The sequence below is a fragment of the Centropristis striata genome, chromosome 8, assembly GCF_030273125.1.
Source record: "Centropristis striata isolate RG_2023a ecotype Rhode Island chromosome 8, C.striata_1.0, whole genome shotgun sequence".
NCBI classification, from domain to species: Eukaryota; Metazoa; Chordata; class Actinopteri; order Perciformes; family Serranidae; genus Centropristis; species Centropristis striata.
The window spans coordinates 39,203,498-39,224,831 of NC_081524.1; the positions used below are offsets into that span (position 1 = coordinate 39,203,498).

Genomic DNA, 21,334 nt, shown 5'->3' on the forward strand with positions numbered 1-21,334 from the left:
GTACTAAGAGTATTAAAATAGAAGAAAAAAGCATTTTAAATTAAATGAAAATGAAGTAAAGTACCAAGGCGGGTTTGATTATTTTTTTTAAAGCAATACTTTTAAACACAATGAAATGTACATCAGAGTCACTACTACCTGTGTGCAGCAAACTTAACTTTTGTTCTATCAGACTGATGTAATTTTCAGATGATGCAGTCTCGTTGGATTGCATTACATACTAAGGTGTTCTTATTATTTTGGCCACTCCAACGCCCTGGCAGTAGCAGAAGTACTGTCTCATTGGCAGCTGGGCAGAGAAGGAGGAGTAATTAAAGAGAGAGGGAGAAAAAGTAACGGCAGAAGCAGACAGATATCAAAAAGACTCTCACCACACCAGAAAAATGGGGACGGGTAAGATACTTTATACGTAAAATTGCATTGATTTTAAATTGCAGTAAAAACAATGAAGGTGATTTACCATAATATCTCTCCAAGGTTATCTAAAAAGACTTGTATGAACTTTGATTTTTAGTTAATAGGTAATATTTTCTGATAACAACAGCAAGTGAGTGAAATAAGTGGAAATGTTTACTTGCAATTAAGAACAAAGTATTCTGTGACTGCGTCACCCTATTTAGTACTATAGTGGCAGCCAGGAATGTGTCCTGAATGTGTCAGGACTGGAGTATTTTCAAATGCAAGTTAATTACATGCACTTATTAAATTAATTTATATAGTCTGGTGAAAAAAATAATCAAATAATCAGTTTTCTGTTTGCATACTAAGAATGTGTTGAAGATACTAATGTGTGTAGTAACACATTTCTTTGTTGTTCATTAGGTAACGACACTTCCACTGCACAGCAAACAGATTGGACTGAGGTTATCACTAATGTGCGTAAGGCCTCCCTAGTCATCTACTGCCTGATATTCATACTGGGGACTGTGGGCAACGGGCTGGTCATCTACGTGACCGGCTGCAGGATGAAGAGAACCGTCAACTCCGTTTGGTTTCTCAACTTGGCCCTGGCTGACTTCCTCTTTACGGCCTTCCTGATTTTCTCAATCATTTCCGCCTCTCAAGATCACCAATGGCACTTTGGACAAATCATGTGTAGGCTCAACAGCTTTGTGGTTGTAGTCAACATGTTTGCCAGTATCTTTCTTTTGACAGCCATAAGTCTGGATCGTTGCCTGTCAATCTGGGTGGTGGTGTGGGCACAAAACAAGCGCACCGTTTGCAAAGCGCAGGTCATATGTGTAGTCATCTGGATAACTGCTGCGGCCTGCACCATCCCTTATGCAGCTTTTCGAGACATTGGAATCAGGGATGGAAAGACTGTCTGTGGCTATACCTCATCCATGACACTTGAAAAAGTTTGGACTCTTGGCATTTTTCGCTTTGTTGTCGGCTTCCTCATCCCATTCCTGGTGATATTTGGCTCTTATGTGGCCATAGGTGTTCGTGCAGGGCGTCTGCAGAAAACAAGGAAAAAGAAACCTCGCCCAATCATTTTCTCCATCGTTCTTGCATTTTTCCTCTGCTGGTTGCCCTTCCATGTTGTGCATTTTATAGAATTAAAGTCCTACACTGACAGAAATCTTGGTAGCATCGTTGCGATTTTAGGTCCTCCGTTTTTGAGTTTGGCTTTTTTTAACAGCTGCCTGAACCCCATTCTCTATGTTTTCATGTGTGATGAATTCCAGAAGAAACTCAAGCAGTCTGTTTGCTTTGTCCTAGAGAGTGCCCTGGCTGAGGACCACATGTCCTCTCGCTCCTTGTCCTCACACTTTTCTCGGGTTGCCCGGAAGTCTGACTCTACGGCACCTGAGGATACGAAAGTCACAGCCACTTCCTACAACTTTACAGAAAGCAAACTGGTGATCGCTGCCGAGACAGAGACAGCGAGCACTGAATGAGGCCTCCACAGCCTCCTGAAACTTCCACAAAACAGTTGTCATCACTGAGGAGAGTGACGCTGAGCACTGATTAAAACCACAAATACAAGCAATGTAAATTAAATAAATCAGGATTATTTTTATATATATAAATATATATATATATATTATTTTATTGTAATCAATCGTAGAGAAAGAAAACTGAAAATGACATGTTGAATTGATTCAGACAGTACATCTCTACACAATGGGACAGTTGAAATATTTGTTGTTTGTCTTAAAAGTGCATGCAGTTTGATGACATCACATAACTCTGAATATGTTCAAGGAATAATCAGCCAGAATAATTGTAAAAATAAATTTAAAAAAAACCTGTGTGAGTGTGCTGCCGCTTTAAGATGTAGATATTAAGATTGTTTGTAAACATTTAAAGGAAATTATTTGTACAATGAATCTGTAACCTACAAGACATCCTATATGGAATTGTCTATAATTAATGTTTAAGAGAACAGTTTATGTTTAAGTTTGTATTTTTTGTTGTTAAAGCTTTTGATGCTCCAGCTTATTTACCCTTGTTTAATGACTGATTGCTCATAGCAGCATCCACAAAACTGAGCTTTAATAATGAGCTGTATGCATTTGAATAATGTGAATAAAAACATATTTTTAATTAATTGTTCTGTTCCTTTAGCACAAGTGCACACCACTATCTACAGAGGCTGATTTCATCTTACAGGAAACCACATCAGTTTATGCCTGACTTCTTGCATTTGATTAAATCAAATCACATGTTTAAAATGAGGACATCAGGAAAAATTAAAAATATGTGAAACCACGATTGTTTCAAAAACATATTCATACCATATTAGTTCTTTATCTTACAAAACATTAATCTGTTTTTTGTATGTTTATTTGTATATCAACAACTGAGGTAATTCCTAGTCAGTAACTGTACCTACTGTGCTTCTGATACCAAAAACAGCACTGACTCCTACATTATTTATGCTTGACTAAAAATTGATAGAATTACAGGAAATAGGAGTCCTAATAACTGTTCCCTACCTCTGATATTAATACTGCATAATCCAAGTAGGGTTCATACAGCTTTTTAAGAATACAATTCAAGCCATTTTCAAGCACTCTCAAAATACCTAACCAAAAGTGATTGAATGCAATTGTTAAAATAAAGTTTACAGAGTTTACTTAAGCCCACAGCTATCAATATATATTGACTAAATCAACAACAGACTAGCAAGCATGTCAAATGAATTAGTCAAAGTGAATATCAAATGTTATTTACAGGGTGCTCTTGTGGACTAATTTAATCCTCAAACACAAACTGCTTTTCCTTTATCTTTAGTTGCTGTGTTTTCAAACTTTATCTGGAAATGGAAGAGATTTTAGTCTACAGCAGTGGTTCCCAAATAGTGTGATGTGAGACAAGCTCAGTTATTAAAGCAGTATGACTCACAGCAGTATTGCCAAAATGAGTGCCTGCTATTAGCATACCTTAATGTAATAATTGCTATTTAATGTTGTCAAGGTGTCGCAGGTTGTTTAGCTTTAGGCACAAAAAGAGTTAGATGGAGGCGCTGTGTCTAAGCTGGTCAAACCACCTGTCTTGTAAACGCACGCCTCCCTCTTTCATTAGGTCCACGTGGTTCCATGCAACACGCAGCAGCACAGGCATGCTTCCTCATTTGATTACATTTCAAACATGGACACATACAAGATTTTTTTTAAGGCAAAAGGAGGGTAAACTTAAGGCTGGAGGATATGTCCATGGACAAAATATGCCATTTTGCAAGACAGAAAAAATTGTATATCAGAATGTCTTGCAGTCAGCTGAGGGACATCCTGAGTAACCACACCACAGTGGAATGAGTTTATGATTATGCACAGTTTTCTTTTAATTGCAATCTGAAATTAGAGGAAAATTGTGTATTATGCAAGTTTTCAAAAGGCTTGAATTGAAAAACAGTGTGGGAGAGCCCACTCCCAACTTAATATCTCCAAGATCAACAGACACACAAATGTATGCTCCAAGTTAAGCTGCTAGTAGCAAACATGAGCTAACTAACGATTGTCTAGCTGTTGGATGAGATAACCCAAACCAGATTTAACAGCTTTGGTTCCTGTCAACTAGTATTCTTACCACTACTCGTGCATAACTAGTCCAACAAACTTGTTACTGACACTTTCTGTAAAATTAGCACGCTAAGCTCACTAGCAATGTTGCTAGGTGCTTAACATAACACAGTACTGTACAGTGCTAGTAGCAATCATCACTGAATCCCATATTGGCCGGCTATTGGCTAACATTCTATCAACATTTCACATTAACAACTAATATAAATGATAATGTTGTGTTTCCAATTAATGAAGAGGTGTGAAACCAGGGTCTAACTTCTTATCTTCAAACCGTATATTATTTTAGCCGCGTACGTTAGCCTTGGGTTTACCAGAGTCGGCAAAAGGACGTTAATGCCGGTGACTTAGCCTAGCGCTTTCGGTTTCATGGATCGGTCACTTTCATCTCCGCTGTAAAACAATGGGGGCTGCTGATTTTTTCGTGGGAAATATCACCGTTTTCAACCATCGTTATTAGGGCTGGGTACCGAATTCTGTACTTTTATAGGTACCAACCGAATTCCGTCGGTACTACCGAGTACCGATTCATGTAAAATCAAACGGAACCATGTTTCGGTACCTTAACGGCGTTAATTTTAAACTGATCATTGATTTCAACCTGTTTTCATTTAAAGTCTTGGTAACCCTTCCTTTTACAGTCTGGTAATTATCAGGTAAATACCAAGATTGAAAAGCCAAGATTCCTTTAGGTTTTTAAAACACTTTAACTAAGTGTTATTAATTAAAGCATCAGCAAATCAATGGAGCAAAAAGATTAATAATGCCAACTATAGGCATTGTCATGGGGGAAGTTAGATTATTTGTCATACATATGTCTCTGTCTCTTTCACAGGAGATCACTTTGGGACAGATTATCCAGGTAAGATTTGTCAAAAAAAGATCTCAAGACCAATCTATTTTGTTGGTCTCATATCATGCAAGACAAAATCAGTTGATAACTTGTTATCTGTCATACCTTAAATCATTTCTACCCATTGAAATGTCCAGGAGAAATCCTAGAGACAGGGAGAGACCTCCAAGGCCAGACAAACGGTATGTCAGCAGACTGCTTGTATTAAGAACTAGATAAACACAGTAGATGAGTAGTAACGCTCTGCTTTTCCTACAGGGGGTCCATTTGGAACCGATTGTCCCGGTAAGAGCACACAGGAGGGAACATTGACTTTTAATCCTTAGATGAAGTTCCTTATGTTAACTTTTCAACCCTTTTCAGGAGAGCAGAGGATGACCGTGTTGGGTGGAAAGCTGAGAGAGAACCCAGGTAAGTGTGTTTTAGATTCTACCCTTCTCACTATTCATGTTTCTAACAGTTTCATATTAAACATAATGCTATTCTCACAGGGGGTCATTCTGGAGCAGATTTTCAAGGTACCATTTCAACCTCTTGTTATAGCATTGGAGGAAATAGAATTAAAAAATAGAAAAGAATGTAGTTAAAAATATGTTTCATGCTTGCAGAGACCAAAACAACTCTGGGAACCTCAGTGTCGGCTACTCGTAAGTGTTCCTAAAAGCTCCTCCACTACATCACAGCGCCCTTATAGTGATTAAAGACAGAAACTGATATTGTATGTTTCCCTCCTCCTCCCATAGAAACAACACCACCACTGTAAACTGTGATACTCAAATCTCCTAACAACACTTTCCATCCCCAAAGGAGTGAGTTTTACTAGCATAGGTGTTCCTCAATCTGTTATATGGCATTAAGTTGTACATTAATGATCAACTTCCTTTTATACTTTTATTTGTCCTAGGCCCCGGAGACCTCCTCACTCTGGCAGGTCTGAGGTCAGTAGAGCTTTGACGAGCTGTAATGCCATAATCAGATGTCACTGAAAGACTTTTACCATCGCTTATGTCATGTTTCACAGAATTAGGAAAAATACATGCAACAAAAAATTAAAATACTTTTAGAAATTGTTTTTTCATTATGAAAATAAGGGAATGTTTCACCTAATCACATGATGCACTACCAGGCTTATAAGTCCTATGCAATTATGCTGAATTGTTTCTACTTTTCTTCAAATGTGATGCAGGATCAACGTGTCTATGGCAACTACTGAGTTCTTCCAGCCAACTTGGAAACATCACATGCATCCAGGACCATGTTGCTGTTATTATTTTACATTTAAACACATACTGCACAGTACATTTTTTGTTTTATGGGTGGGGATATAATCTGCTTGAATTTTAAAGAAAATATATCAGCTGTCAAGTAACCGAATATGTGTATCTGCTTAATAAACATAACTATGCTTTTCTCTTTTTTTGCGTCAGTTTTTTGGGGGGTTTCTGTCCATAAAAACTCCAAAATGGATTGTAAGCTCTTGCAGAATATAAAGACTGCCAGTTATGAAAAACAAAACAACTTTGTCCACTAGATGGGGGTACACTGTTACTGGCCCACCAACCATCCCTCTTATCACCTCATATTTCCTGCAGGATACACTTAACCCTCTATGGTACACATTATGATGCCAGTTAGGAAGAGAATGTTTGGAGTGTTTTTTTTTTGTCTTATAGACAAAAATAGAATATAATAAAATAGACTAAATAACCATAATCTGAAGAAATGTTATTTATATATTTTTTAAGTTTCTGGGGTTTGTTCCCTGTTGCCATGTGTCAATTATAAAACTAAATTGCATGAAACTATCGAAAATGAAGGTTTACTCACCTATTAGTAGGAATTTTTTTTCCAGATGGAAAAGGGCAACAAAATGATGTTTTAAGTTCTTTTTTGTTGCACAAAAAGGCAAAGCTGTTTCCTTTGGAGAAGTCTGCAAAGAAGGGTTTCAATATGGCCTCCTGGAGGTCTTGTGTCAAATTAAAGCATTGCTAGTGGTTCCCTATACTCTTCCCTCTTTGTAAAAGTATTGCATCACTGAAAAACATACAGTGTAGAAATTTGACAGGCCAAAAATGTGTATGTTGCCTGAGGGCAACACCGTACTATAGAGGGATAACTAACAAAACACAGTTAAAGAGTGATAAACTGAGAAGGGACATATATCAGCAGTATTTAATTATTATCAAGGGGCTATCATCTTTTACATTTAAATTCCAGTATGTTATGAATCTAATAACACCAAGAAATAAATTTCAATCTGGGATGATCAACTTCATTAGCATGAGCCAACAGTCAGTCAGGCTATCTGCAGTTTTGCATGTGTGTGTTTGCCCAATGTCAACTTATTTGCAAGTTTATGAAAAATAGACTCTAAACAAATTCAATTTAACGTGTTAAATCACTTTTCACAGTGACTCAAATAATGCTCTGGCTTTGACATAATAAAAAATGAAAAAACTTCCAGGATGCCTAAAATCTTAAATCAAAGTCTGAAGGGAATCAGTAAACACAGACTGACTCAGACCTGGAGCTCAGAATTGCACACACTCCTGTATGGACAGCAAATTATTCCATGCACCAACTTAGCATCCCCTTGATTGGGTATGAAATAGAATTAGAGAGATTTAATGGCACTCAAGGAAAACACAATTAAAATACACAGCAGGAGTTTTATAAATGTATTTATTCAGATTTTCAGTAGCATCAAAATATTCTTGATAATTGATATTAAACACAGGTTTCAAGTGTAGAAAAGCACTTCAGAAGAGAAATATGGCATGATTATTTCTTTTACATTCTTCCTGTTTCTTGTTTAAGACAAAAATAATTAGCTGGTGTCAACAATCATACTATGCAAGACATTTATTTTCTCCATAGCCAACATGAAGAAGAAGAGAAAAGAAGCTGAAATCACAACTTTACTACTGGTATTTTTAAAACTTTGCTGCTAAACTTTTTAACTCACTGGTTGGAATGATAAGGACATGGGTGTGCGCATTATGAGGTCACACTGAAGTGGTGCTGCCGTCTCCACCGTTTAGAAGAGCGCCATCAAAGAGAGCAGCGGTGCCACCAGGAGCAGAAGGCCAGCACTTGTGCTGCTGGCGCTGTTGCAGAAGTTCCCTTGACAGCAGCTAATTTCTCCTCCAGTGAATTGTGATATCTCTGCAGTTGATTTGCCTGAGCAGAAAAATTTGGAGGCACAGCCCTTCATAGTCACCTTTGTCTCTGCAACAGTCACTGAGGGGATTAAAAAGATAATGTTACTGTGTGGGTTTAAAGTTTTAACACATCTGTTAGAGTCAATAAAGTGTCTTTAAAGTAGTGTAAAAGATGTTTAATATTGTAGTCCAGTTACGTTTTGATGAGATGCAGTAGTCCTCACTACCCTCACAGTCCAGAGTTCTAGAGCAGTCTTGTGTTGTATCACAGTAGAAGCACTTCTTACCATTTGGAGTGGATTTGCTGGGTTCTGTAACATACATTGTTCACATTGTTTGACGATGTAAAGGAGAATCGACGGATGACGACATGATTGAGCTATTATAAGAGATTGATGTAAACCTGGAAATTCTCTTTCTCTCTCTGACACACACACACACAGCTGCACAGTGGCAGTTGCCCTCGGGCTCCGCTCGAGCAGACGGTAATGGAGGGAAAAGTAATTTTTGTCTTGGAATCTGAGTCTTGTTTCTCTAACAATATTTGCTCCAAACATATTGTCTCAGGTTCTGATACATGGACTGGCGTCAGCGTTTGTTTGTTTGTTTTTATAATAAAACAAGTTAATTTTTGGACATCTGAAACATAAGAAATGCAACTAACATCAACTTTAAAGAAGAGTTGTTTACACATTCCACTGCAAAGAAGCAATGTAATAAGTTACCAGGGGCCGGGTTGGCGTTGCAGAGTTTAGAGCTGCAGCACTTGTTAGCAACTGCAGTTCTGCCCACTCCAAAGTTGAACGAGGCCTCGACACATTCTTCAGCAGAACTGCATCCTTTCGAGGTGTAATCAACCATTTTAAAGCCTCCTGCAAGAAAAGAGGATGCTTGTAAACTTCAATACAAAGCAGTTTTAAAATAAAAAAACATGCACAATGCAAATGACCTTACCAACATATGAAGTGAGTCTCATTGCACCACACTTCTGATTGGAAGGACATTCTTTTAGTTTGGGTGCGCAGGTTCCTGTCTTCCCCAGTTCACACTCATTACATGTTAGAGTGTAGACTAAGAAAACACAAGTCACAAAAGAATATAAGAACATAGAATCAACCTCCACAAGGGATGGACAACATCATTGCATAGCATGACAACAAAAAAGGTGCATTTCAGAGTTTTCACCTTACAGATTTATCTGCAGGTGAGGAACAAAGAGGAAAACAATAGCAAGTAAAAGTATCCAACAGCAGCATTACAGTTAGACTGTATTACTAGTCATTGGCAATGAGGTGAAAAATGCCTAAAGCATTTTTTGTTTTAATGTTTTATTTGTAATGTGTTTAAATAAATGTCCTACAGAGATAAAGTAATATGACATATGTGCAAAAATATCTGTAATTAAATGAAAATATAACAATGCACAATAAAATATAAATGTACTTTTGCATACCAAATCACACTGTGAATAACATGCAACAATTTGTAAAAGTGAATGTGGTAATTGAAAATTGAAAATCCCTCTTTTCTTAAAGTTTGAGACACGTAACAGAACAAAAACTTACCTTTAGGGAGAAACACAATCCCAAAGATCAGTGCAAGAAGACGCATGTTGAGATGGTGGGACACAACTGAGTTTCACTTTGACGTGTTACAGCTATAAGTAGCTGTCCAGAGAAGGGGCAGCCCTCTTTCCCAGACCACACCTTCATCCCTCCTTTGACAGTGACTAAATACAATACTTAGAAAAAGCATGGACAATTTATTTGAAATGAAACTGATATGTGTATTTTATTACGCAACATGTCCTGGAAAAATAATGATCCTCTGTTTAGAGTGTTTGGTTACCTGCAACAAAAGTCAATCTGCTGTTAGGGTTTGGTTCCCTTTTGTGTTTAGGGTTTTCGCATTGATAACTTTTTTTATCAGTTATGAATGAAATATGATGATATATGAAAACCATGGAAAATGGCTTCATTAAACTCTTATTAGCTATTTTTGTTATCATTATATTTGTCCAAACAAATGTACCTTTCGTTGTACCAGGCATTAAAATTAATAAGAAATTGAAAAAAACAATGACTGTATACACAGCAAGTGTAGGAACGATAAAATAAGAGACTTTATGTTTCTATATGCAGCATTTTCACACACCAAAAACATCCGTCATGCTGAGAAACAGATCTTTTGTCCATAGTTATCCAGCCAGGGCCAGCTCCCTGACAGCAGACACTGACCTTCAACTCTACCTTGAACATGTAAATGATGTTTTTTAGAGGTAGGTCAATATGGTAAACCCTTACTTTATAAGTAGTTTATAAGATTTATATTATGTTTATCTTTCAGGTTGTCTGTTGTACTACTACAGTAGGATATATATAAAATATTATGAATTTGCAAACAACTTTGTGGAAAGATGTGCCATTAAAATCTAGGGCAACCTTCACCTGCAACACACACTCTTAAGTTTCATTTCTTCGTTTGATCTGACTTGTGTGTTCTCTTTTCGGAGAAATGAAAGCTACACCCCTCACATTTGCATGTTTTACCTATTTACATTTTTCAACCCATCTCCAAACACCTGTCATCACCAAACACCTGTCACGGTTAACAAAGGTTGGTTTATTATTTTTTGCATAATAAAATACACATAAAGATAACGTCAAGATAAATCGGGAAGGAGGCCAACCCTTATCACACCTGTATATCATCACTGTCTTTGTATTGAGGAAAGTTTTAAAGCACGCTATTGGAGCGTGACACTGTCCCTGTCCTGTACGAGAAGAGCAAAATATTTTAAACAAGAGTTTCATTTTATTTCTGAGTGGGTGACAGTTACTCTTTTTATTGACGTTTGAAAAAAATAAAATAAAATACACAATTCTATATCTTTATCTCAGAAAACATAAGTGCACCATCAGTACACCAAAACTATCACAAAGTCAATAATGCAAATAAAAGATTATCACATTTTGCTTGAACGCGTGCAGACGACTGGTTTTCTCCTTTTCTCACCACTGCAGCTGTACAGGCTGCAGCAGTGTCCCTTCAACATTCACAACTTTCTGACACGGAGTGCCCAGAGCCCGCAGGTTCATCATTCCCACCAAAGTCTACAGAGGATTGTCCTGCATTCCCTCTGAGTCTTCACCACTGACCGGGCCTCCAGTGTAACTCCTGCAGGGTACAGACGACGGTCCCCACTTACAGAGACACATTTTTCATTATGTGACCTGCTTATTGGACATTACAGCGTGCACTGCGAGTTTATATAACACAGCTCAACCAGAGTGTTAACAGAGCAGGCGGCTGTATTCAGAGAGGGCCGAAGACTTTTTCACCCCGTCCCAGATCCGAGCTGCGTAGTGAAACCTGTAAAAACACAACATATTTAGACATTAATAGTTTTAAAGAAAGATGCCTTCCAGCATGAAAAAAAAAACATTAAAACGACTAAGGAAATAAGACCAAAGCAACCAATTAGTGGACTAATTAACCAGGAGGGGGAAGCCCTAGAAATATGTGGGGGGCTGACCTGTATATATATATATTTACACCATGATATTTAAATCCAAACATTTCTTTTGACAAGCTTGAACTTCAGTTTATGACCAGTATACAACTACAAAAAAATCTAATGAATAAAAATAAAAGGAAGTGAATACTATTTCATTGCATAAATATACATTTATATTAAGCTAGCAAAAAATAAATTACTGTGACGGTCGTTATCTAGCTTACAAATGCTGTGATATGCAAATATCTGTGTTGCTACAGTACAAAGCCATTAAACCCCACTGGTCTGTTTTGTTAGCAGAAGAGAAGATACACATACAGCATCACTTGCTGCTGCTTGTCAATATTGTTGCAACTATTAAAACCCGGATCTACTCTCAGCTGGAGAATGGTGGTTAAACAGTCCGTAACCAATGTTTAGACACACCCAGTGAAAATGGCTCCCTTGCATGACCAAGATTCGTAGTTTGGTCATTTCTCTTGCCTGAGAGTTTCTCTCATGTGGATTATAGAGACAGAGCTCCATGCATGAGGTCATACTCTGAAGACCATGCCCACCTGAGGGAAAAACTTTCTCTAAAAACATAAAATTTAAACAGTCAAATGATTATTTTAGCACAGCTACCAGAGAGGGCAAGGTGGCTGTTAGCAAGCTAATGTTAGCAAGCTAATGTCCAAACACAATACTGCACAGCTTTACGATTTATCCATATTCCACCTCAACACAAGTTACATCTTGTCAAAATTATGTAACTTTACTTAAATAAATGTAGCTAGCCTGAATATATGTATGGATATACGACTTAGTGCCAAAATGCACTGCACATGTACCGTCAGGCATACCGAGAGTCAGCATCCTATATTCACGTTTGTCTGTTTAAAAACTTGTTTGTCAGCTTATGAAAGATTAATTGTGCACTCTTTACCTTGTTGGCAGTGTATTTAACCACACAGCAGCCTTTAGGCATTTTTCTTTTGTTTGCGGATGGAATTATCAAGGCACTCCTTCATTCAGTACAAAGTGAATAGAGCGCCATAGACTGTTTTTCCCTCTGGTGGGGGCAGCTCAGGTGAAATTGACGCCGAGTAGAATATTTAGTGGTGCTGTAGAAAAGAAAGGAAGCACTATGTCTTTAGCATTTGTTATTGTACACCTCAAACCACACTATTCCCCTGCATGTTTCCTGTATCACACTATGCTTTTAACTGTCGCTTTTCACTCTTCATTTTTTTTAATAGTTAGGCTGTGTTCATGCATTTGGCATGAATTTTGGCAAGATTGTGTATTTGTATTTGATCTTGTTACTTCCAGCTCAGCTCCCAAATGCAACATTTGATCTCACTTACGTTAAAGCATAATACATGCATTTTGTTAAATCTTTGGAATTGATCATTTTTACTACTTTCCATCAGATTGCTAGCCTGGGTATACCCAGACTGCCTTGCGCGCTCGAATTTGATTTCGAACCTCCAGACGGTCTGGAAACGAGGCGATTATCTTAGCCCTGTTTTAGGGATCCAATCACAGAGCGGGGAGGGACGGTGAGACGATGACGCGTACTACTCGGCACTTGGAAGCTTTCCGGATCCAACATGGCTGCTGCGGACGCGAAACTCTCTTTAGCTGTAGATGGTGTTTTAAATTGTTTAGAGCGAAAGTTGAAAGGCGAAAGGTCTCTCGGCAGCTCCGCTGTCCCCCGGCTCGTAGCGAGATCACCGGTAGCGGGGCTATTAGCGCCGCACGGGCGGTTTCTGCGGCTCGTTGCGCCGAGCCGGTGAGACCGCCGGTCACCGCAGGTGATCTCGCTCCGAATCGGGGGACAGCGGAGCCCCCAGAGACCCGCAGCAGCTTGTTTATTGCCCATAAAATCAGTGGATGTGTGTGGCTGAATGACATGAGGGGGAATAAAGCGTGAAAATAAATAATCTTGCAGAAAGCGAGAACTGGAGAAGCAAAGCAGCAAACAACACTCTCTCACAGACACACACACAACAAACATCCATCTCTGTTGCTCTACTACGTCATCTGGTATAACTGATCTGATTGGCTAAGAGCTACCTACAGACGCTTTGATAGACATTCTAAGCGTCCAATAAACGGCTCTGGAGGATCGTAAACCACACCTCCTCTACGGAGAAATACATTGTAGGTGTCCAGACCTAATCTCCAATGAGATTTGGTCTGGTGTTAGCCAGGCTATCAGATTGCATCATTTTGACCATATTCAGCATATAGAGAAAAAACATGTGATTTATACAAACAAGAATGTACTGGCATAAACATGGCATATAAAGGGTAAAAATATTCAAAAATCAATTTGTTTTTTATATTAATTATTAGGTCAGATATAGGTGGAAAAAAGTAGTATGAAGAAAGTAGAATATAATGTATCATTTTTTTTTTATAGCTTGCTTTTTGCAGGTGGTAGAGAGCTACAAATACTTGGGTGTGCACATGAACGATAAACTGGTCTGGAAGCAACACACTGAAGCTGTCTACAGGAAAGGTCAGAGCAGACTCTACTTTTTGAGGAAGCTTAGGTCCTTTAATGTGTGTAGAAAAATGTTATGTGTGTTTTATCATTCTGTTGTGGCAGTTGGGGCAGCGGCGTAAGGGCTTGTGACTCTAAAAAGCTAAACAAGCTGATTAGGAGGGCTGGCTCTGTGCTGTAGAGTCCCTGGAGGTGGTGATGGAGAGAAGGATGGTGCAGAAATTGTTGAGTATTATGGACAATAACATGCATCCTTTGCACAGTCTAGTGTGTAAACAAAAGAGTGTTTTTAGTTGGAGGCTACGGCAGCTAAGCTGCAAAAAGGACAGATTCAAGAATACGTTTTTACCTACTGCAATTGCACTTTATAATGAATCCCCTTTTAGTAAGGACAAAATAATATTTTTTTAATATTATTTAAATTTTAGCTTAGCTGCTTATACTGTATTTACCAAACTGTATTTTTGCACGTTTTTTTGCACATGTATATTTGCACACCTGTTTATGTATTTACACACCTGTATATTTGCACACTTGCTGTAACTGTTATCTATGAGTAACAGCTACTAATGCACATGGACCATCCATTCCACTTCTTCTATACTAGGCTATGTATTGTGGGTTCATGTTCTGTATAGGTGGAATATGTATGTATACATGTGTTGTGTTGTGTTGTGTTGTGTTGTGTTGTGTTGTGTTGTGTTGTGTTGTGTGTATGTTGGCTGCTGGAACACCTACATTTCTCTGCTGGGATGAATAAAGTATTTCTTATCTTATCTTATCTTTTTAGGAGCACATTTTATGAGCTAAGCAGTAAAAGTGTGCATACAATTTGAACAGGCCCTGAGATGAAAATGTCCCTACATCCACAGTAGAAATGATGCCCTTTTTGTTAAAGCATTTGTATTTTCGTGTTTGGTTGCTTCACATTGTTTTTGGCCTGTCTGTTTTTAATTAGTGGTAAATGGTAAATGGGGTGCACTTATATAGCACTTTACACTACAGACCACGCTCATTCACCCGTTCACACACACACTCATACTGGTGGCCGAGGCTGTAGACGACCTCTCTACCAAATGAGCCACAGTGGTATGGTACTTTAATAGACAGAACTTCATATTATTTTAAATGGAAAGTGAGCAAAGATAAATGTGATGTTTACCAGTTCTTCTCAGTGAGGATGGTGTGTGATAGCTGACAGCGGGGCATGGCCAGTATTTGGCTGCGGAGTTTTGAAACCATAGTGGAGAAGGCAGGATGTCCTCTGTACCCCGGCAGCAGAGAGAAGAGTGGGTACGTTCCTGACCCTAGACACGGTATGGAGATTGATTCATGTCTTGCACAAGATACAGGACGACATTGAGTTCTGCTTTATGTGAAAACAAATTCTCTCTAACCTGCTTTGGTCAGATTATCCTCCCCATCATTCTCCTGCATAGGGAGGAGGAACATGTTGACTTCAGGTGACAGAAAGTCCTGCCCCAAGCCAGGCAGGATATTGCAGTCCAGCATGGACAAAGTGCCTTAAACAAATAAGAAAGTATGGGTTGGGTGCATGTGTGGCATCATGAAGCAACTACACTGCTCAAAAAATAAAGGGAACACTTAGAGAACACAATGTAACTCCAAGTCAATCACACTTCTGTGAAATCAAACTGTCCACTTAAGAAGCAACACTGATTGACAATCAATTTCACATGCTGTTGTGCAAATGGAATAGACAACATGTGGAAATTATAGGCAATTAGCAATAAAGGAGTGGTTCTGCAGGTGGTGACCACAGACCACTTCTCAGTTCCTATGTTCCTCCTTTCTGCCTGATGTTTTGGTCACTTTTGAATGCTGCCGACCTCAAATACTAATACCTCAATAACCTCAAATACTAATATGTTCTAAACCATTAGACCAGGCATGTCCAAACTATTCCATTAAGGGCCGTGTGGCTGCAGTTTTTTGTTCCAACCAAGACGACCTGACAAGAAGACCTGACACCTGACACACCTGATTCAACCAATAGCTGTTTGAACAATGAGATCAGTTGATTAAATGACTCGTGCCTGTTGTGCTTCTGCTTGGTTGGAAGGAAAACCTGCAGCCACATTGCCCTTGGTAATGGAATAGTTTGGACATGCCTGCATTAGACCCTTAAAAGGGATTAAGCATGAACAGAATATATTTGTATGAAGAGATTATTCCTGAACCTTTGTATTTGAGATGAGAGTGGGCCATTAATTTGTCCACCACCATGTGCATGTTCTTCAGGTTCCTCGGGCAGAAATCATCCCGTCTGGCCTTATTCTGGAGGAACACTGCCGGAAGGATGAAATTCAAATAAATTAATTTGCATATTAAAATACTGTCTGGTGTATGAGACTGTGTGTTTGTATTGCAAATCCACCTATATGAGGGTAATACTCCGCTCCATCATCACTGCTTGAAGAGCCGGTGCTGTCGTGGCTCGCAGATGGAGTGGAAGGTTTCAGCATCTCAGCAGTCTGAAGAAACCTGTCCACAAATAAAACATTAACAATGGTGTGCAATTGGGCATCTTTCACTTTACATATGAGCATGTCAATATTGTTTTGAGACTAGAACTACTGCCTCAGGGTTGCATGTCTCTGTCAATCAGTCAAGTTGCAGTTTACATCCATGTGTTCAGAATCATTTATCAATATATGTAGTGAAGAGGAATTTAGTTACAGGAATTAAGTGTATTTTGGGGGAATATGAAAGTTATCCCTATTTTAACTAATGAATCCCCTGAAGCTTAATATCAGCAAAAACAATTGAGCCTGTGGTGGACTATAGGGGGGCAGGACAGGACACTTTGTTTGCAGACAGTAAAAAAAAGCTTAATGGCTAAGGCTCATATTGTTCATTATGGGTTGTTTGAGCAGGTGCAAGTGATGTCGACTGCATTCAGAGGCACAATGTCAAAGTGGGCACTCAAGATCAGTGTCACAAATTGTATAGCCCTTTAAGACAGCGCTAGCTGATACAAAGTGCTGTACATGGCAGGACAGACCAACAATAAAAACAATAAAAACAAAGAACAAGCAAAAACAACTAAAACAAAGCGAGTCTCATGCTGGGTAAAACAAAAAAAACAGTAAATAAAAGTGGGTTTTAAAATTAATCTCAATTTTAAAATTAATCTTAATTTAAAAAAAAAACACACAAAGGACAAATAAAAACAAAAAATAAAACAGAGCAAAGGCTCATGTTGAGTTAAAACCCAGTGAATAATAATGGGTTTTAAGATTTATTTTAAAAGCAGAGAGTGAGGAGGCCTGTCTGATGTGCAAAGGTAAAATGTTCCAAAGGCTGGGAGCAGCGACAGAGAAAGTCGGATTCCCTCTGAGTTTACGCCTGGACCTCGGTTCCCTGAGGAGCAGCTGATCAGCCGACCGGAGGCAACGTGCAGGGGCGTAGAGGTGTAGGAGCTCAGAGAGGTAGGGCGGGGCGAGGCCATTTAAAGACTTAAAAACAAATAAAAGAATCTTAAAATGAACCCTAAAGTGCAATCCAGCCGAGAGGTAATAAAAGCATGGATCACTGTCTCAAAGTGCTTGTGTGCAAGAAAAGATTTCACTTTAGAAAGCTGCCTGAGGTGAAAGAAACAAGATTTCACTATTGCACTAATTTGGTCTTCCAGTTTAAAATCACTGTCCATTTTAAAACCCAGGTTTGTGACAGTCGACTTTGTATAAGCTGCCAAAGGACCCAAGTCGACAGGGCAAGATTCACAGGAGCCACTAGGGCCAAACACAATCACCTCTGTTTTTTCTGTGTTAAAATTGAGAAAGTTAAGGGCCATCCAGGCTTTTACATTGTCAAGACAGGCCACCCTGTTGGCCTGTTTAATAGAAAATGTCTCACTTTTCCTCAGGGGGACATAAATCTGGCTGTCGTCAGCGTAGCAATGGAAAGAGACGCCATGTCTCGCCAGGGCAGCAAGTAAAGGGAGAAAAGCAAAGGTCCTAAAATTGAACCCTGTGGGACCCCATATAAGAGCGGAGCAGTGCAGGATTCACTAGCCCCAAGACCAACACACATAGTCCTGTCCACTAAGTAGGACCTAAACCACTCCAGTGCGCTACCACCAATGCCCACAAGCTGCTGCAGACGCTTCAACAGAATAGAGTGATCAACAGTATCAAAGGCAGCGGTCAAATCGAGCAGCACAAGAACAACATGGTTGCCACTATCATTTGCCATTCAAATATCATTAAAAACTTTTAAAAGAGCAGTCTCCGTGCTATGCAATGTTTTAAAACCAGACTGAAAAACCTCCATGGTACTGTGTTCATCAAGGAATGTTTTTAGTTGTGCATAAACTATTTTCTCCAGGATTTTGGAGACAAATGGCAACTTAGAAATGGGCCTGAAATTAGCTAAAACTGTGCTGTCAAGGCAAGGCTTCTTCAGCAAAGGTTGTACGACTGCATGTTTGAGGCTTATGGGGACAACACCAGAGGACAGGCTGTTATTTACAATAGTCAGAACCGAGGGCCCTAGGAAAGAGAAAACTTTTTTAAAGAAGTGGGGAGTGACCACATCAACCTGATGGTTTCATATGGGACACCACATCCTCTAACACTGACACTTGTTGACACTTGAGTCACTTGATCAAATGCTGGGCAAGGAACAGAAACAGAAGGGTCAAAGGTGGGTGGAGAGATGAGAGCTCTTGTGGAGGCAACTTTGTCAATGAAAAAGTGCAGAAAACTGTTACACACATTGATGGATGTATCTAAACATACAGGCTGTGGGACATTCAGGACAGAGTCAATTGTTCTGAACAGTACACGGGGGTTCTTGTAGTTTTTTGTGACAATGCTTGACAGATACTCTCTTTTGGATTCCTCTACAATATTTTGATAAGAGCACCAGCAGTCCTTTAAAATCTGAAATGAAATCTGCAGCTTGTCCTTTTCCCACTTGCATTCGGCTCTGCGACATTCCCGTCTGGCTGCACGAGTTCTGTCATTAAACCAGGGTTCAGCTCTAGCCTTAGACTGCCTGGGTTTTAGAGGAGCCACAGAGTCCATTATAGAAAGGCCGGAGGAGTTAAACCAGGAACAGAACTCCTCCGTATCAGCAGTGGCTGAATCGGGGCGCACACAGACAGCAGAGAAGGCAGCAGAGAAGTTTCCAGCAGTGAGGGGGTTAATAGCACGACAGAGCTGACAGGTGAACAACGTCTAGCTGGCACACAGAGGAGATCAACGCTAAATAAGACTGGTGCATGATCAGAAAACACACAATCACCAATCTCTAAGTTTGACCATGCTTGTGTGTGGAGCCGGACACACACTGCTTCAGGTTAAAAGAGTCCACAATGTTTAAAAAGTCCTTCACCATAGGCGTATCAGGACAGCACACATGCAGATTAAAATCGCCGACAAGAGGGACACGATCATAGTTGGGCATCACTCCTGCAAGGAAGTTTGAAAACTCACTTAAGAATTCCTTATTGTATTTTGGGGGCCGGTCGCTCAGACCCGGTGCTCTTTGTTGTGATGACGTCGTAGCTGTGCGGCGCAGCACCAGTCAGACAGTATTGTGGGCGTGGCATGGTTGGAAAACACAAAGTTGAGTCTGGCTGCTCTGTGCACATATCGAGGATGACGCAGGAGTCTGAGGGATTTAATTTCAGCGAGGCAGTTTGGAGTAAAGTGGCAGGTAATATTCCTGAGTTGAAGAGCGGAGTATTAGCAGAGGACCAGAGATGCAGCAGCTAGTTGCTAGCTGCTAATGACTGGTCTACAGAAGAATGGAGAGAAAACGGAGTAAGGAAGGTCCAATCTCGAGGCAGACGAAGGCCAAGCCCGGGTAGAGACATTGGAGAGATAGCAGCTGGCGGCTAGCAGGCCTAGAGCCGGCTGTTCGTCTCTGCGCCGGGGTGGAAGAGGGCAGCAGCTAGTGGCTAGTGGCCGCGGTGAGCAGACAGGACCAGACGAGGAGGTAAATAAAAAAAGGAAAAATTGTGCGATCGTCAGCACGCTTGTTAATCAAAGACTTTGGTAACCCTTCCTTTTACAGTCCGGTAATTATCAGGTAAATACCTGGTAATACGCTGTATTTATTAAGTAATAACAGGTAATTAAATGTAATTGCCTTGTAATTACCAAGTACTTACCAGGTAATTACCCAGTATTTACATTGGTAAATACCAACAAGTTACCTGATATTTACTAGATATTTTCCTGACATCTACCAGGTATTTACCCAATAATTACCTGGTAGAAAACCTGCAATTGCATATTGTAGTCAATAAACCCACTGATCTTTGTTACTATATGTGACTTTGTTAGGGTGATAATAACTTTATATATTTACCTGGTACTTACCAGGTATTTACTCAAAAATGATCACATATTTACCTGTAGCTACCAATTATTTACTTGTAGTTACCTGATATTTACCTGGTAAATACCAACAAGTTACCTAGTATTTACTAGATATATACTGAAAACTACCAGGAATTATAGATTATGTATTACCAACCAACCAACCTGTGTAGTGACAGTGAGGGTAGTAATGACTCTGATATTTACCTGTAAGTACCCAGTAATTACTTTCTATTTACCCAGTAATTATGAATGTGTACCACGTACATTCCAAAACATTACCTCCACTGCTCCGCTCTTATATGGGGTCCCACAGGGTTCAATTTTAGGACCTTTGCTTTTCTCCCTTTACTTGCTGCCCCTAGGGTCCATCCTTAGAAAACATGGCGTCTCTTTTCATTGCTACGCTGACGACAGCCAGATTTATGTCCCCCTGAGGAAAAGTGAGACATTTTCTATTAAACAGGCCAACAGGGTGGCTTGTCTTGACGATGTAAAAGCCTGGATGGCCCTTAACTTCCTCAATTTTAACACAGAAAAAACAGAGGTGATTGTGTTTGGCCCTAGTGGCTCCTGGGAATCCTGCCCTGTCGACTTGGGTCCTTTGGCAATAGTGAGATTCATTTTAAAACCCACTTTTATTTACTGTTTTTTTACCCAGCATGAGACTCACTTTGTGTTAGTTATTTTTGCTTGTTCTCTGTTTTTATTGTTGGTCTGTCGATTGTTGATTTGTCAAAATAATTTTTTCAACAAACAATCAGCTGAAAATTTTGAATCTAAATTGTTTTACATTGGCAAAAGATAATTTGTTGATACATTTACAAATCGTTTACAGAAATGAGTATATATCTATATCTCTATATATATATATATATAATTGATTGATATTAAACTGTTAATATTAATATATTATAAATATTATATTAAG

At 39.3% G+C, this 21,334-nt stretch overlaps 3 protein-coding genes and 1 long non-coding RNA gene across 5 annotated transcripts; 2 read left to right on the forward strand and 2 right to left on the reverse strand.

The window, feature by feature from the left end:
• The first annotated feature begins 266 nt into the window (after positions 1–266).
• LOC131975745 (chemerin-like receptor 1) lies at positions 267–2,532 on the forward strand. Its single transcript, XM_059338499.1, has 2 exons — positions 267–393; positions 823–2,532. Exons 1-2 carry the CDS (start codon positions 384–386, stop codon positions 1,899–1,901), a joined length of 1,089 nt encoding a protein of 362 aa, XP_059194482.1. The 5' UTR covers positions 267–383; the 3' UTR covers positions 1,902–2,532.
• Positions 2,533–5,073: 2,541 nt separating this feature from the next.
• Positions 5,074–6,265, forward strand: LOC131975766 (uncharacterized). The gene is made up of 7 exons (XR_009394749.1): positions 5,074–5,166; positions 5,245–5,292; positions 5,373–5,399; positions 5,490–5,528; positions 5,625–5,690; positions 5,786–5,819; positions 6,068–6,265. It is a non-coding gene; the product is annotated as an uncharacterized LOC131975766 (long non-coding RNA).
• A 1,282-nt stretch (positions 6,266–7,547) lies between these two features.
• On the reverse strand, positions 7,548–9,742 carry LOC131975759 (urokinase plasminogen activator surface receptor-like). Its single transcript, XM_059338515.1, has 5 exons — positions 9,608–9,742; positions 8,997–9,113; positions 8,768–8,914; positions 8,240–8,353; positions 7,548–8,121 (listed from the first exon to the last, which is right to left on the reverse strand). Exons 1-5 carry the CDS (start codon positions 9,651–9,653, stop codon positions 7,919–7,921), a joined length of 627 nt encoding a protein of 208 aa, XP_059194498.1. The 5' UTR covers positions 9,654–9,742; the 3' UTR covers positions 7,548–7,918.
• A 930-nt stretch (positions 9,743–10,672) lies between these two features.
• On the reverse strand, positions 10,673–17,137 carry LOC131975757 (nonsense-mediated mRNA decay factor SMG9-like). Of its 2 annotated transcripts, XR_009394748.1 has the most exons (6): positions 16,449–17,137; positions 16,252–16,359; positions 15,448–15,573; positions 15,213–15,357; positions 11,276–11,414; positions 10,673–10,973 (listed from the first exon to the last, which is right to left on the reverse strand). XR_009394748.1 is itself a non-coding variant. In XM_059338514.1 (5 exons), exons 1-5 carry the CDS (start codon positions 16,618–16,620, stop codon positions 11,336–11,338), a joined length of 630 nt encoding a protein of 209 aa, XP_059194497.1. In that variant the 5' UTR covers positions 16,621–17,136; the 3' UTR covers positions 10,673–11,335. The 2 variants fall into 2 exon arrangements, 1 of the variants encoding a protein (XP_059194497.1); XM_059338514.1 differs by having other exon boundaries at positions 10,673–11,414; positions 16,449–17,136.
• Positions 17,138–21,334: the final 4,197 nt, after the last annotated feature.